The 15,829-nt window shown below is 38.4% G+C and overlaps 3 protein-coding genes across 3 annotated transcripts; 1 reads left to right on the top strand and 2 right to left on the bottom strand.

Annotated features, from left to right (window-relative positions):
* Positions 1 to 2,773: 2,773 nt before the first annotated feature.
* Positions 2,774 to 3,160, bottom strand: M406DRAFT_260176 (uncharacterized protein; the record flags this gene model as incomplete). The annotated part of the gene is made up of 1 exon (XM_040917349.1): positions 2,774 to 3,160. One exon carries the CDS (start codon positions 3,158 to 3,160, stop codon positions 2,774 to 2,776), a length of 387 nt encoding a protein of 128 aa, XP_040775375.1.
* Positions 3,161 to 4,636: 1,476 nt separating this feature from the next.
* Positions 4,637 to 5,972, top strand: M406DRAFT_322594 (uncharacterized protein; the record flags this gene model as incomplete). The annotated part of the gene is given in 5 exon segments (XM_040919659.1): positions 4,637 to 4,848; positions 4,866 to 5,192; positions 5,206 to 5,426; positions 5,471 to 5,503; positions 5,524 to 5,972. Coding segments are annotated over 4 exon segments (545 nt in total), but the record flags the coding sequence as incomplete, so codon positions are not given.
* Positions 5,973 to 6,600: 628 nt separating this feature from the next.
* Positions 6,601 to 7,235, bottom strand: M406DRAFT_322595 (uncharacterized protein; the record flags this gene model as incomplete). The annotated part of the gene is made up of 3 exons (XM_040919660.1): positions 6,601 to 6,682; positions 6,992 to 7,083; positions 7,152 to 7,235. The coding sequence occupies 3 exons, from the start codon at positions 7,233 to 7,235 to the stop codon at positions 6,601 to 6,603; spliced, it is 258 nt and encodes an 85-aa protein (XP_040775377.1).
* Positions 7,236 to 15,829: the final 8,594 nt, after the last annotated feature.

The following is a 15,829-nucleotide window of genomic DNA, read 5'->3' on the forward strand; positions in this document are numbered from 1 at the left end:
TGAATGGCCCAGGCCAGTGAGTCAGGGTGGCTACCCAGGCCTCATTCACCTAAGGCCCCTATGGCCACTGCTACAAGTGCCGGCTACGGAAAAACGTTCCTGCTGTTCTCAGCAGCTATCTAGGGGTCACGTATCCACGTGTCAGTCTCGCGCTTCTTCGGAGGCCAGGAGAGGTCTCAGGGCCCTGTTTTCCATCCTTTTCAGGCTCAGGGAGGCCTCCAGACGCGTTGTCAGATGCGTCAATGTTGACAGCTGGGAAGGCTGTGCTCTTGGCAGGCTAACCTCGCTTTCTCCGTGCTAGCACAGCTTCTCCATCCTCATTGCTGTTAGGCAACAGTTTCTTGGAAGGCTAGCTGTGCTTTCTCTTTACGGGATCAGCTGGGCTGTTTTTCACGAGGATTTCTGTAGCCTTGTCAGGGTGTGCGCATTCGTATTCCTTGATGAGGCTAGGGCATTTAAGGCTTCTTAAATCCTTCCAGCGATCATGCTGCAAGAACTATTTCTTTCATTGCACCAGATATTATACTATATTCTTGCTATCTCGTTACTCAATCTTCTTATCTATGATGCAATTGACTTTGTAGTAGTTCTTATCAGATTCAATTGAGTTATTGCTGTTTTTGTTATACTCAATCGGGCTAGGCTTAGATAGCTAGCAGTTGAAGGGGTTGTTAGTAAGCTTGTACTGATTCAGATACTAAATGCTGACTACTGAGTGTATTTGAATGTTAGCATTACAGTTATCAGTTTTGAAGTCAAGTTTATAAGCTAAAGATGATACTTTTCTGATAATTGTAAAAGAGCTTTTGCAAAGAGCTTATATCTTGTTAGCTTAGTGCAGCAGTAGCTTATATGCTTTGCTAAGTTTTAGCTAAACTTTGTTGCTCTTCTTGTATTCTTTGTATTAGTATTTAGCATTGTATATACATTTGTTGTCTGCTGCAATGATATTTATAGCTAGTTATGCATTTTTTTGCAGATATTTATACATAAAGCATATCTCGGATAGTTGTTTAGTAATGTTAACTAATTAGTTGAATAGTAATTAGATCTTGAATCCGAATAGAAACTCATAAGAGCTTATATTAATAGAGCATTAGTATAAGTTGTTCAGATTTTACTGTAAAGAGGGAATTAGATCTATTCAAATCTTGTTAGAATATTCAGCAGCATAGTATCTAATAGCCAGCTCGATATTCTGATTTTTTCATTCAGCTGCTTTATTAGTCTGAGAATAGTATACTATAATCATCTGTAGATGCATGCTAAAGGCTTTTCATAAGCCTGTTCAGTAATCTGAGATAAACTTAGCATTGTAATCAGAGATAATTGCTCAAGAGCATGCTCAATTGCTCAACAGCAGCTGTCTGCTCAGGATAGCTCCCTATTGCTTGGCTGAGTAGATTGAGTAGCCTGAAATCAGTAGAGTTCTTTTGAAGATCTTGCAAGTAACAAGCATCAGCAAGTTGTAAGCTTTAAAGCCTTTTATCTGCTACAAAATACTTATTAATTCAACTAAGAGCAATTCAAGAATGAAGTTAAGAGAGATTGTATGTATAGATTCAGAGAGAGCTTGAATTGGTTGGAGTAAATCTGCTAGCTTCTAGTTTTGCTTCTTCTAAGTGCTATACTCATAGCAGTAATCAACATACTGTAAAACAAGCAGTTGCTTCTTTCTGAAGTGAAGATTATTCAACTCAGCTATTATACAGTCTCTGTTAAAGTGATGCTTATCATCATATGCATTGCATAGAAATTCCTGTATCAGAGATTGTAAGATAACAAGGCATTCTTTTCCATCATTGTTGTAGTTATACAACAGTTAATCCTTCAGATGAAATAAATAGCTGAGCTTAGAAGCAGAAACAATATCCTTATTGTTTATCAAGATAAGAAGCTTCTTTCTAGCTAAACCAATCTTTATCAGATTTGTAATAATATTCTCATAAACTGTATTCTCCTTGTATCCTTGCTAGAAGTGCTATTATATATCTTCAGACATTTATGCTTCCAATAAAATAAGGAAGACTGTAAGTAGATCATCAACTACCGTATTAAGAGTAGCTAGTTCGTCGCTTCATCGCGCCTTCGCATCTCCTATTGCAGACAGCCTTAACAAGACATCAGGGATATAATTGAGCTTCCCAGCCAGATAGTAAATATCGAACTAATACTAGCTGAGATAGATGGAAGCGTTGATAAGATATCGGTTAGCACAATCTGTAAATAAGATATTAAGGCGTATTTGGATAATAATGCTATGCGTAGCATTATGATCTGTAAGAACAACTATAGACTATGCTTGATTTGATTGAATCAGCTTGTGCAAACGTTTCATTGCTCAAACCAGATATGCAATCTCTTGCTCAGAGAGACTGTAGTTTATTTCAGCTTTCGTTAAGCAGCAGCTAAGGAATATTACTGGTTTAATAGCATGCAAGAGGATTAGCTTGCTAGATTGCCAGATATAGTCTTCCTTCAACTGAAAAACCATTATGCCAAATCCTTGTTACAAGCATTCATCTACTTAAATAAACAGCTTCTGCAATAGTTCCATATAATACAAGCGCATCTTTCTGCAAATAGTATTCTGTAAATCCTCGAAAGCTATCTTTTCAGCATCTGTTGGCTTGTAGTATGTGCAATATATATAAGCTTAATGCTGCAACTTCTTCCCAGATATGATTTTTCTAAGCTTACAGCTTTCAGCTAGCAGCGCTGTCTTTTGCAGTTGAAGCGGTTCTACGAGCTGCATATAGTACAGAATCATCATTTATAGGAAACTAGTTGCGCTAAGATAGATTTCGAGATCCTTAAGATTTCTAGGAAAGATTATCTTTCGAAAGGCTTCAGTATATTCCTTTATAGTAAACAAGCTAAGCGCATTAATATAGAAGCTAAGAAGTTCAACTGAGAAGAAACTGATATAACTCTTTGTAGGAGAAATAGAGATTCCCTTTCTATTAAAGATGTTCAGAGCAATATTGAGATGCTTCAGATAGTTCTCAAACAAATCTAAGAAGATCACGATATTATCAATAAATGCTTTAATGAAGTGCTTATAATTACAAAGTAGCCTGTTTATATACCTCTGAGCATAAGCTAGCGAGTTGCAGTAGCTTATTAGAGCTATTATTAGTTGCTTAAAGCTATAGTGCATAATTATAGTTTAATAGTTACAATACTCAGAGTGAACAGGAAACTGATAAAAGAAAGCTGTAGCATTAATAACTATAATATGCTGCTTACTGCATATAGCTTCAATCATATCTAACTAAAGAGGAAGAGAGTAATTATCAGGCACTGCTTACTTGTTAAGAGCTCTGAAATCTGTAACAATGCAGCTCTTTTCCTTCCTGTATACTATTCGCCAGATTATGAAGATCAGCAATGCGAACGGATAGATATTATTAGCGAACTCGAGATAGCTAGCTTTATACATTTCTTTATATATCTAATCGATGAACTTCTTATTCTTGCGGAAAACAGAGTAGCAAGGATGATTCAGTTTTGTGTATTGCTATTCTTTTATTAAGGGGATTTTCATTATCTGATTCTCAAGCATATTAAGAGAGCTTTTGTTTTCCTATATAGCAGGATATTTTTCAATAATTCTCTTGAATTGTTAAGCTTTAATCGGATTCTGTAAACAGATACAAATGCTGTTATCAAGGATTATTGCTGAAGCTTCGTTTAGAGCTTTGATGCTTAGGAATCTCTTGATAATGATTGAAGATTTCTGTATATCGAGGTTGTGATTGTTGAATAGTAATGCTTTAGTATTCGTTAAGAGGTTGATACTATAAGCTATTCTCATATTGCTGAGGGAGTAACAAATAGCATTGCTATAAAGCATAGAGAACAAGCTATTTCTTAGCAGAAAATCACTAATAGAATGTATTTCTGTTTCTGCATTCTTAGCTATTGCAATGATTTCTAGTATGAGATTGAATTCTCTATTCACTGCTATTTGATTAATAGGAATCTTTAATGAAGATGCGAATTGCATACTGTATACACCTATTGCATGAGTATTAGCCAGCTAATAGGTTAATGCTAGTCCTCTCAAGGCAGCTGCTACTGCTAGAGCCTTTATAGCGCCCTTGAAGGTAGCTTTGAACCATCCCGTATTCTTATACTCATGGATAGTTCCCATGCGGGTGCCTTTGGGAATCTTAATAGCTCCTTTCGTAGCATTATGCAGAGCTACTACAGGAAGTAAAGAAGTATCGATCTATGCATTCAGCGCAGTACTGTAGATCGATATAAAAGAGAATAAGCAGCTTTTGAGCAGTTCAGCATATCTTACAGCTATCTAAGCAGTCTTGCTAGAGCTGATAACATAAGCATGAGCTATCCTCACCTTTCGCACTGTAAGTAAGAAAGCCTAATACTGAACCTCGAAAGGCACCTGGAAGTTGCCTTGCTCTGAGTATATAATAGCCTGATTCTTGTAATTAATGATAGCCTTGCAGGCTTTGAGCTATCTATTGCTAATAAGAGCTTCAGCAGGTAGATTATTCACGATCCATGCCTCAGCATGCTAGCACAGCAGTTCAGAAGAGCTATCAGCACGCCTGCCACAGTGTCAGGTGGAAAGGTTGCAAAGGCAATGTGGCGAGGTCTTTCTCTCTTTCAGGGGCATACAACCAGAATAACATTGAGGCCTAAGGAGCTAAGTTCTGCTCAGCAGTGCTGACGTGGCTAGAAAGCCGCTTTATAGCCGCATATTGCTTAGTCATCCGTAATCCAGCTGGCTTAGCTGGCTCTGAGCCTTGCTGGCACAATCGGCCCTGACAGATTGTCCCTCCTTATCAGGCCTTGTCCTCAAGGCCTTTGAAGCTTCCGAGCTTTCGTTGCTTCCAGGCTTCCGTTGCTCCCAAGCTTCCGTTGCTCCCAAGCTTCCGTTGCTTCCAGGCTTTCGCTGCTTCCTAGCTGCTCCTACGCCTTCTCAATGCTTCAGGCTCTTAAGATCTCTCAGTGCTTCAGGCTTCTCAAGGCCTCTCAAGATCTCTCAGTGCCTCAGGTTCCTCAAGGCCTCTCAAGATCTCTCAGTGCTTCAGGCTTCTCAAGGCCTCTCAAGGTCTCTCAGTGCCTCAGGTTCCTCAAGGCCTCTCAAGATCTCTCAGTGCTTCAGGCTTCTCAAGGCCTCTCAAGGTCTCTCAGTGCCTCAGGCCTCTCAAGATCTCTCAGTGCTTCAGGTTTCTCAAAGCCTCTCAAGATCTCTCAGTGCTTCAGGCCTCTCAAGGCCTCTCAAGGTCTCTCAGTGCCTCAGGCCTCTCAAGGCCTCTCAAGGTCTCTCAGTGCTTCAGGCCTCTAGGCCACTCAAGGTCTCTCAGTGCCTCAGGCCTCTCAAGGCTTCTCAAGATCTCTCAGTGCCTCAGGTTCCTCAAGGCCTCTCAAGGTCTCTCAGTGCCTCAGGCCTCTAGGCCACTCAAGGTTTCTCAAGATCTCTCAGTGCCTCAGGCCTCTCAAGGCCTCTCAAGATCTCTCAGTGCCTCAGGCTTCTCAAGGCTTCTCAAGGCCTCTCAACCATCTCCCTCCTTCTCTTCTGGCTTCGTCCCCGAAGCCTGTGAAAAAAAAAATCTCTTTTTAATCACATTCCAGACGTAAGTCTTCCGAGTGCAATACCCGCGCCATATACGCTGCTCAGTCGCTGCTCCCTCAGCGCTTTATCCAGGCACTCTTCAGAACTTAAAGCTGTTTGATGTAGGTTGCAAGCCTTCCACCAGGGACTTGGTTTGCAGCCAAGGAGCCCAGCATCCAGGACAGCGTCCCTGCAGCTATAACGGATAATTACAGCTTTCCGTCTTGAGAGTTGCTCTCTAGCAACTCTGAAGCCGTTGCCACGCTTCGCTCCACCGCTAGGCGCAGAAGGGTAATTAGTTCGCAACCTAATACCCAAGCAACTTCAGTTGCCAAGCGGACACTCCGCTTCAGCTCTGCGCTCTTGCTCAAATAGCGAAGAGCACACTCTCGAAAACAGAAGATACTCAGATCTACTGCTTGCTCACTCTGCTCTCTCGCTCGAATAGCGAAGAACACACTCTCGAAAACAGAAGATACTCAGATCTACTGCTTGCTCACTCTGCTCTCTCGCTCGAATAGCGAAGAACACACTCTCGAAAACAGAAGATACTCAGATCTACTGCTTGCTCACTCTGCCCTCTCGCTCGAATAGCGAAGAACACACTCTCGAAAACAGAAGATACTCAGATCTACTGCTTGCTCATTCTGCTCTCTCGCTCGAATAGCGAAGAACACACTTTGTTCTAGCTTAGCAACTCGAATGCTCTGAATCTCTTCTGAGCGCTTCTCGCACGCTGCTTGCATACTGCTTGCTCGCTGTTTGCTCTAGCTTAGCAACTCGAATGCTCTGAATCTCTTCTGAACGCTTCTTGCACGCTGCTTGCACACTGCTTGCTCGCTGTTTGCTCTAGCTTAGCGACTCGAATGCTCTGAATCTCTTCTGAACGCTTCTCGCATGCTGCTTGCATACTGCTTGCTCGCTGTTTGCTCTAGCTTAGCGACTCGAATGCTCTGAATCTCTTCTGAACGCTTCTCGCACGCTGCTTGCATACTGCTTGCTCGCTGTTTGCTCTAGCTTAGCGACTCGAATGCTCTGAATCTCTTCTGAACGCTTCTCGCACGCTGCTTGCATACTGCTTGCTCGCTGTTTGCTCTAGCTTAGCGACTCGAATGCTCTGAATCTCTTCTGAACGCTTCTCGCACGCTGCTTGCATACTGCTTGCTCGCTGTTTGCTCTAGCTTAGCGACTCGAATGCTCTGAATCTCTTCTGAACGCTTCTCGCACGCTGCTTGCATACTGCTTGCTCGCTGTTTGCTCTAGCTTAGCGACTCGAATGCTCTGAATCTCTTCTGAACGCTTCTCGCATGCTGCTTGCATACTGCTTGCTCGCTGTTTGCTCTAGCTTAGCGACTCGAATGCTCTGAATCTCTTCTGAACGCTTCTCGCACGCTGCTTGCATACTGCTTGCTCGCTGTTTGCTCTAGCTTAGCGACTCGAATGCTCTGAATCTCTTCTGAACGCTTCTCGCACGCTGCTTGCATACTGCTTGCTCGCTGTTTGCTCTAGCTTAGCGACTCGAATGCTCTGAATCTCTTCTGAACGCTTCTCGCACGCTGCTTGCATACTGCTTGCTCGCTGTTTGCTCTAGCTTAGCGACTCGAATGCTCTGAATCTCTTCTGAACGCTTCTCGCACGCTGCTTGCATACTGCTTGCTCAACACTGCTTGCTCGCTGTATTCAAGGCTCGAAAGCTCGAAAATCGAAGGCTCGAAAGTCAAAGGCTCGAAGGTTCGAAAAGGATAGTGGTCTGATCGTTTGCTCTGCTCCTGCTCAGTGTTAGCGCTGCTCCTAGGGAAAAAAAAAGATAGAAAGCCTCGCCGGATTGCCTCCTTTAAAAGGGCCAGGCCTCAAACTGTCAGGTGGAAAGGTTGCAAAGGCAATGTGGCGAGGTCTTTCTCTCTTTCAGGGGCATACAACCAGAATAACATTGAGGCCTAAGGAGCTAAGTTCTGCTCAGCAGTGCTGACGTGGCTAGAAAGCCGCTTTATAGCCGCATATTGCTTAGTCATCCGTAATCCAGCTGGCTTAGCTGGCTCTGAGCCTTGCTGGCACAATCGGCCCTGACACACAGGCATAGAAGTCTCATTCAGCGTATTTGAATAGCATAATCGTGCCTTTTTCCATATCTCCGATCTTTTAAAGCTTGTAAACTAAGACTTCAGCAGCAGAGAACTGACTAAGGAACTGTTGATTCACCAAGTTGTAATCAGTGCTAATATCTTTGCAGAGAATTATATTAGATTCAGTAAGAATAGCTTGTATAATGATTTTCATGTAAGTGTAACTGCTGATAGGCTTGTTCAGCTGCTTTTCGGGTATAGCTTCCGTAAGAATGTTTTTATTACAGTATTGAACTGGTAGTATACTTGTTTCAAGCGAAGTAGTTTCAAAAGATATAGCATACTTCAGATATTTCTTAATCTCTTTGAAGATATTCATCTTCTAATCTTAATTCTAGCAAGCGCTTATATGCTGAAATATTTAGCTTCGAGAATCAAACTCTTTATTATAGAAGATATATATATAATTAACTGAATAATCAACTTCGCATAAGTTATAAATGCAGCTTACAGAGCTAAGCAATCAAGAATAATATAATAAGATTAGCAAGAGCAATTATTCAGAACTATCAATCCAGTATATCTGCTTATTGCTAGATAAAGATAGATTATTACTATTATTCTTAGAAAGTATATCTTCATTCTTATTCTCAGTAATGTTATAAGCTTTCTTTTTGTTAGAGATTGCTAAGCAACTCCAGTTGCATTTCTTGCAATCTTCAGACTTGCTATTCTTTCTGAACTAATTGTAATTATAGTTATAATTATAATTCCGAAGCTTGTTGCAGTTGAAATCCTGGTTTTGGTATGAATTGTAATCTTGAAGCTTATATTTTAAGAAACAAGTTATGCTTTTGTTATAATAGCTTAACTAATCTTTATTATAGCGATTATGATTATAATTCCTTCTGCAATTATGATTGTAGTTATTTCAATAATTTTAGTTGTTATAGCAATTGCTGCTAATGCAAGAGTTATACTTGCAAGCTGGAGAATAGTTTCAACAATTACTTTTTCCTCTATAATACTCAGAATAGTATTAATCAGCAATATTGATCAAAATGCTCTTAGCTTGCTCAATCTTCTTGTAATGAGCACTGCAGCAATCCGAAGATTCCAAAGTATATAAAGGGGGTTTATGCTAACAAGAGCGGTGTCAAAGTGCTAAGTCCTTGAATACGGAACCGTACAAGTCTTAATAAGCGATGCAAGTGTTCACTGCCTTTGGAGCTATCAGAGTAAAGAGTAATCTGATATTTAGATTGATAACTGAAGAGCTATATACTGAATCTATCTAATGGGAATGAATGTATTCTTATATATCCAGCTCTTCAGTATGGATATGTTGGATAGCAACATATCCAAGTTATTCTGCTAGCTCTGAATAGCACATATCCGAAGCTATCCTTCCTGATTAGCTGTGCCCATAACCCTAACCCTGGATTATGTAATCAGTGCTTTATCAGGATATTGCATTCTTGATATCTGGTCCCTGTTATTCGTGATCTGTTCTGTAATCTGCATGTTGAATGGATTATAATATCATCTCTCTTCTATCAGTCGTTGTTTCTAACAATCTTTTGTAAGTATTCTAGCAAGTTCTCTGTATACATGATCTTGCCTTTCTAATTGAGATGTTAAACAGAATCAACAAATCTTGCTCTCGTGCTGAAAAGACTAAACAAAAGAATTCTTTTCTTTTCTTAGTTCTTCAAAACGCTATTACCATGCCTTCTTGTTTCTTCTATAAGGATCGTGATATTCAGTCTTGTTAAGTCTCTGTTAAGGATTCCTCTTGCTGCGCTGAATGTGTTCGCTTGGGTCGTTCTCAGTGCGACGTTCAAGAACTGAGTGCTGCAGAAATTCGTTGGATAGGCATTCAATACCAATGCCTGGAGAACCAACTCGAGAGTGCTGAGAAGCAGCTATGCAATGCTGCTGCAGAAATAGAACGTTTGCAGAAGCAGAAGCGTCTGTAGTTTGAGAGGATGATGAAAGCTATTCGTTGAGATCTTTCTAGTATAAAGGAGTTAGAATGTGAGGAAGCTGAGGAGAAGCGGGCTTGTATTGCTGCTAGGGTTTGTTCTGTAGTTGCAGAGAAATCTGCTGTGATTGCTGGAGATTCTTCTTTTGAGGGTTTTGACTGGAATTCCGTGGATGTGAGGAATGCAGTGGTGGATTGGTTGGATTTTCTAAAGAGCGAGATTTCCGAAGCCTCTGGATCTCGCTCTGGGGCGGAGTGATCGTCTTAGGTACTGGTTTCCTTCCTTTTTCAATACTTAGCTACTCTTTTTTGAGCATTCTTAACGTTTTTCTGTGATTCTTATAAATTTTCGCTTGCTGAGTAATCTTTCCATTTAATAAAGTATTCCCTTGTATTATCTATGCTTCTATGCTTGAGGATCTTTTCTATCTCATATTCTGGTTCGTTGTTTTCTACTTCTGCTGTATTATCCGCTGGTATTTCCTGTACTGCTAGTTTTAGCAGTAAGATGTGAAAAACTAAGTATATTCTTATTCTGTATAATAGTACTAATTCATAATTAACTAGGGAAATCTGTTGCAAGATTTTGAATAGTTCCAGCTTCTTATAGTTGAGTTTGTTACTAGATCTAGTTATTTTAATGTTTTTTCGAAGTAGATAGATCTTATCTCCCTTCTATAGAATTGATCTCTTAATTCTTTTGGAGTTTGCATATTGTATTATTCGTTCCTGAATGAATTGTAGTTCTGATTGGAGTTCTTTCTGAACTTTCTTAATCTTCTTAATCCTTTTGTCTGCAGCTTCTGCATCTGCTTCTTGCAATGCCTTGTAATAAGCTGTTAGATTATATCTGTAGAGCGTGAAGAATAATGATTTCTTTGTTGTGCTTGTATTTGTGCTATTATAAGCAAACTATGCAAGGAGCAATAGATCAATCCAGTTATTCTGTTCCTGATTGATGTAGTATTGAAGATACTGTTTGATAATCTGATTTATTCTTTCTATCTATTCATCTGTTTATAAGTAAAATGCTATAGACATTCTATAGTGTATTCCGAGCTGTTTTATAAGTGAAATCCAAAATTTCGAGTTGAACTTTCTATTTCTATCAGAGATTACTTCTTCTAGCATGCTATGATTAGCAATAATCATTCTGAGAAATGTATATACAAGTTCTTCTGCTGTACTACTTTTCTTGTAGGAGAGAAAATAAGTATACTTGCTTAGTTTGCAAACTACTACTAAAATGCTATTGTATTGCACTTTAGTTAAGAATTCTTATAAGAGAGATAGCTTGATAATAAAGTCTAGACTGATGGATTGCTAAATAGTTGTAGGTATTGGTAAGAAGTGTAGTAGTTTATAAAGCTTATATCTTTCTGCTTTATTCTTCTTGCAGCTGTTGCATTGTTGTAGAATGCTTTCAATTCTTTTTCTAAGATCTAATGAGTTCTAGTATCTTCTAATGTATTTGTAGATTGCTCTGATTCTCTGATGCTTGTATGCTGGTATATTGTATATATTCTTGATATAGTTGTCTTGTTTGTTCAGAGTTATTGATTCTGAATTTCTTTCTGAGGATTCTATTCTGAGAGCAGCATTCAGTTCTCTGTATGCATTGATAAGGTTTCCTGACTTGTTTTGAGCAAAGATGTTCTATATATTTGAAGAATCTGCATCTCAATAATCTGCTCTTCTGCTGAGAGCATCTGCTTATCCGTTCTCCGAGCTTTTGCAGTATACAATCTTGAAATCGAATTGTAAAAGGAATTCCGTCCATCTAACTTGTTATTTATTCAAAACCTTGATTATTATGAATATAATCAGATTCTTGTGATTTGAGTAAACTATAATCGGGTATTATATGCTAATGAAGTAGTGCTGCTACTTCTTGAAGACTTTCACTATTGCTATGAATTCCTGATCAGGGATTTCATAGTTAATCTCTGAGCTATTCAACTTCTTTAAGAAGTTGCTTACAATCCTTAGACATTCTTGATTATCTCGCTAGCCAAGTTGTTCTTCAAATGTATATTCTGATGTATTGATCTCAACTTTAAAAGGTTTGTAGGGATTTGCTTTATACAGAATCAGCTCTGAGATAATATGCTTAATGATCTTGTTGAAAGCTTCTTGTGCTTTGGAAATCCATTTGAAAGGCTATTCCTTCTTAGTGAGATTTGTAAGAGGGTATGCAATTCAGCTGTAATTCTTGATAAACTGTTTGTAGAAGTTGATGTATTCGAGGAAAGATCTAATATCTCTGATATTTCTGGGAACTGGCTAATTCCTAACAGCTTCTATCTTGTCTTTCTGTGGCTTAATGCATTCTGGCTTGATTGTGAATCCGAGATAGTCAGCCTTTTGTATGTGAAAGTAACTCTTTGCAGGTTTCACAAGGAGTTTTGCATCTTGGAGCATTTACAATACTGTTTTCACATGCTTCCTGTATTCTTCCAGTATTTGAGAGTAAATAAGGATATTATTAAGGTAAACAATGATAAACTGATTCAGGTGCTTGTATAGAATATGATTAATTATTTCCTGGAACGAAGCTGGAGCATTTATTAGATTAAAGAGCATAATTAAATATTTGTAGTATTCATAGTATATTCTGAAAGCAGTTTTCTATTCTTCTTCTTTCTTTACTCTAATCAGATTATAAGCTTCTTTTAGATTCAGAACTGTGAACTACTATGCTTCTTGCAGCCTATCTTGTAATTCCTTAATGAGTAGCAATGGATATCAGTTCTTGATTGTAATATTGTTGAGTTGCTTATAATCAATATATAGCTTAAGCTTGCTATTTTTCTTAGATATAAACAGAATAAGATATTCTGCTAGTAATTATAATAATTATATATATTCTTTCTTAAGATTCTCATTAAGATACTTCCTAAGTGCTTCTAGCCTTGCTTTATCTAGTCTGTAAATAGAGAAGAATTTGGGCTGTTTCTCTTTTTATAGCGGGATCTTGTAGTTATATGAGCTGTATTCTAGCAATTCTGTATCCAATTCTTTCTGGAATAGTTTCTTGAACTTGTGATATTCTCGTAGTATATTCGTGAGTGTTGGTTCTGATTCTTGTGCTGTTTCTGCTATCTGGAGGAACAGTAGATATTGTTGAGCGTGCTTCTTTTCTGATAGCGTTTTCGAGAGCCTTAAGTGTTCGCTCCGGGCTGGAGCGAGTGCTTGAGGGCCTGGTTTCGAGGTTTTTCCTATATGAGTTCACAATTCATTTTCTGAAGCTTTTTCTTGTTGCTCCAGAGCGGACTGACTTGCTAAGGATCTCGCTTCTGTTGTTTTGCTAATTTGTTAGCACTTTAGTACTATTTGGATTCGCTTATTACTAGATCCTTCTTCTTGAACTGCTAGCCCTGCTAACTTGAAAGTATGTATGAAGTTGTATAAAGCTTCTTTTTCTGAGTATTCTTCAATTACTAGCTTCGATCCTACGTTATTGATTGTAACTATTTCTCTGAGTATAGCTTGTTCTCATAAGATCTAGCTAGTAGTTCAATCGATTCGAGAATTATGCTTCTTAAGCTATAGAAGTCTTATAATCAGCTTATGATGTGCTGTATCTGTGATATTAAAAGAAGCTCTGATTATGCATTCTTGAATCAAGATAAGTAGATGATCAGTCTTCTTGTTAATTACTTCTTGGTTGTATGCAATAAATTGTTCTTTTATAGTGCTGAGAATGTATAAGCATTTCTTTTATCTCTATTGTAATTGTGCTTGATTGATGATATGTAGGAATATGAAGCTTCCCTGAGCACCACTGTTCAGTAGTGCGCTGTATTTGTATTCTTGAATGTGTATATCGAACTTGATATAAGCATAATCTGTTCTAGAAGCTTCATATAGGAACTGTTCTGATCTGATTGTCTGCAGTTTCTTTATAAGCAATCCTGTTCTTTTGAGTTTGTTGAGAACTGCTTGTTCTTCTGAGTCTGCTTTGCTGCTTCTTAAGCAAGCTTCTTAGCTTACTTTTGCTTGTATTATTATTATTCCTAATCTTTCTTTTGTTAATGCTAGTTGCAAACTTTATTATTAATGTAAATCATATAGAGTATCATCTTATACTGCTATTACTCTATCTTTTTATCTATATATTGCATAGAGCAATCATCTAGTAGCTTAATGTATGCATTGTAGTATTGTTTATTGAGAATCTTTCTGAAGTGGAGTTTCTGTTCTTTAATAGCTTGAAGGATTTGTTCTGATTCTCTAATGGAGAACTATTCATATTGCATCTTCTCCGAGAAATGCGTTTTGCAGCTATAATAAGTGCAGAAGATCCAAGCCAGTTCGTAGTATAGATTGTAAAGTAAGCTGATCCGAGAATTCTTATCTTCTTATGCTTCGATATTCTGCAAGGGAATGCAGATAAAGAGCTTCTCTAGCTCTATCTCATAAACGAGATATTCAATTTATATTATTTCTTTATTCTATTCAATGCTGAAGAGAAATCTTCCTTTAAGCTTGTTGGGCATATTGTTTGCAGAAAGCTTCTGCAAGCTGCTAGGTTATTTGCTCTGGCTTAATTCTTCTGTTGCTTGAGAGATGTTCTCTGTATTGCTTAGATATTCATATCAGTAGCTAAAAAGATATCATCCCTTATTCATATCTCTGATCATAGTGCTTAGCATAAGTGATGAAGAATGTTGAAGAGTATTGCTACTAAATCCTTTTTCTAATGCTTGAATGCTCTGTTCTGCAATGTTAGAGCAGTTCGAGTTGCTGCTGCTCATAGTCATGCTGAGTATATACTTTTGCTCTGCTATTGCTATCTGCTTGTAGCGCTTAGATTTCTAAGGAAACTATTCTGAATCTTTCTTATTTGAGAGATGTATTAAGCAGTTATTATTGTAGCAGAATGTTCAGCTGAGACTTCTGTAATTAACAGAGTTCAATACTTGCTCCGAGAAAGTGTTTTTGCTCAGTTGATTGGATTCCTGTTATTAAGCAATATTCATCTAGCATTCTTTCTAAACTGATTGCTATTTGTTTCTTTAGAATTAATAGCAGTTATATGCAATGTATTCTTGTTTGTTGCAATTGTAATAAGTAATATTGTTCCTTTTGCTATACTGCTTGTTAGCAGCATTGAGTTCTATGAGGCTGATATGCATAGTGCTGCTCTAGGCTGTGCTGCTATAATGATTGCTATTCTTGTTTTGGAGTTTCTTGCTTGTATTAGCTGGAAATCTTCAAGTCTAGCTACTTTCTTTCTTGGATTTCTCCATTTATCGTTCGTATAGATAGTTATTAATGCGAATTGCTTGATTTGAGAACGTTGCAAAGTCTTCCGGCTAATCCTGCTTAGAGATTTCGTTCTTAATTTTATTCTTAAGTTTCTTATAATAATGCTTTATAAGGTTTTTGTCTTCTCATGAGAGTTGTGCTGAGAGTTGCTTGAATCTAACTGTATAAGCAGAAGCTAACTTGGTCTGTCTAAGATTTATGAGCTGCTAAGCTATAATATGCTCTTCGTTGGAGTTATCAAAGATCTCTTTGAAAGCTTTCTCGAAGCTTTTAAAGAAATCAAATATATTCTTGGTATTCTGAATGCATGCATTAGGATTGTTCTAATGCTCCAAATGATTGTATAGAGAAAGCTTATATCAAATGAAAGCATTCTTTTCGAGATGAGTTTCTATAAGAATAACTTTCTTAGATTCCTTAGTAAACTGAGTCTTGTGATACAGGAAATACGCTCTGCAGTGAATAAGGAATCCATGCAACGTTTTCTGGTTGCTATCATATATGGCAAGCTTGTTCATCTTGTACGCTTTTCCAGCACTATTGGTGACTATAGAGGTGGACTGCGCCTGTTGAGCCTGCTGAGCTAGCTGAGCCTGTTAAGCCTGCTAGGCTAACTGAGCCTGTTGGTTGGCGATAGTAGCGCTTTAAGCCTGCTGTTGTTCGCGCAGGTCCTGGATACGCTGAGTAAGCTAGTACATCTGGTTGATCAGTTCTTCCTGAGTAGGGGCGTGCGAGGATGAAGGAGTTCCTGGAGGAGCTATTGTATTCCGTATTGCTCAAGAGATAACACTGAATTGTTCTTGAATAAGAGTTATCAAAATGTAATAAGCATTGCAGCAATCCGAAGATTCCAAAGTATATAAAGGGGATTTATACTAACAAGAGCAGTGTTAAAATGCTAAGTTCTTGAATACGGAACTGTAT

The sequence above is a fragment of the Cryphonectria parasitica genome (assembly GCF_011745365.1).
Source record: "Cryphonectria parasitica EP155 unplaced genomic scaffold M406scaffold_5, whole genome shotgun sequence".
NCBI lineage: Eukaryota > Fungi > Ascomycota > Sordariomycetes > Diaporthales > Cryphonectriaceae > Cryphonectria > Cryphonectria parasitica.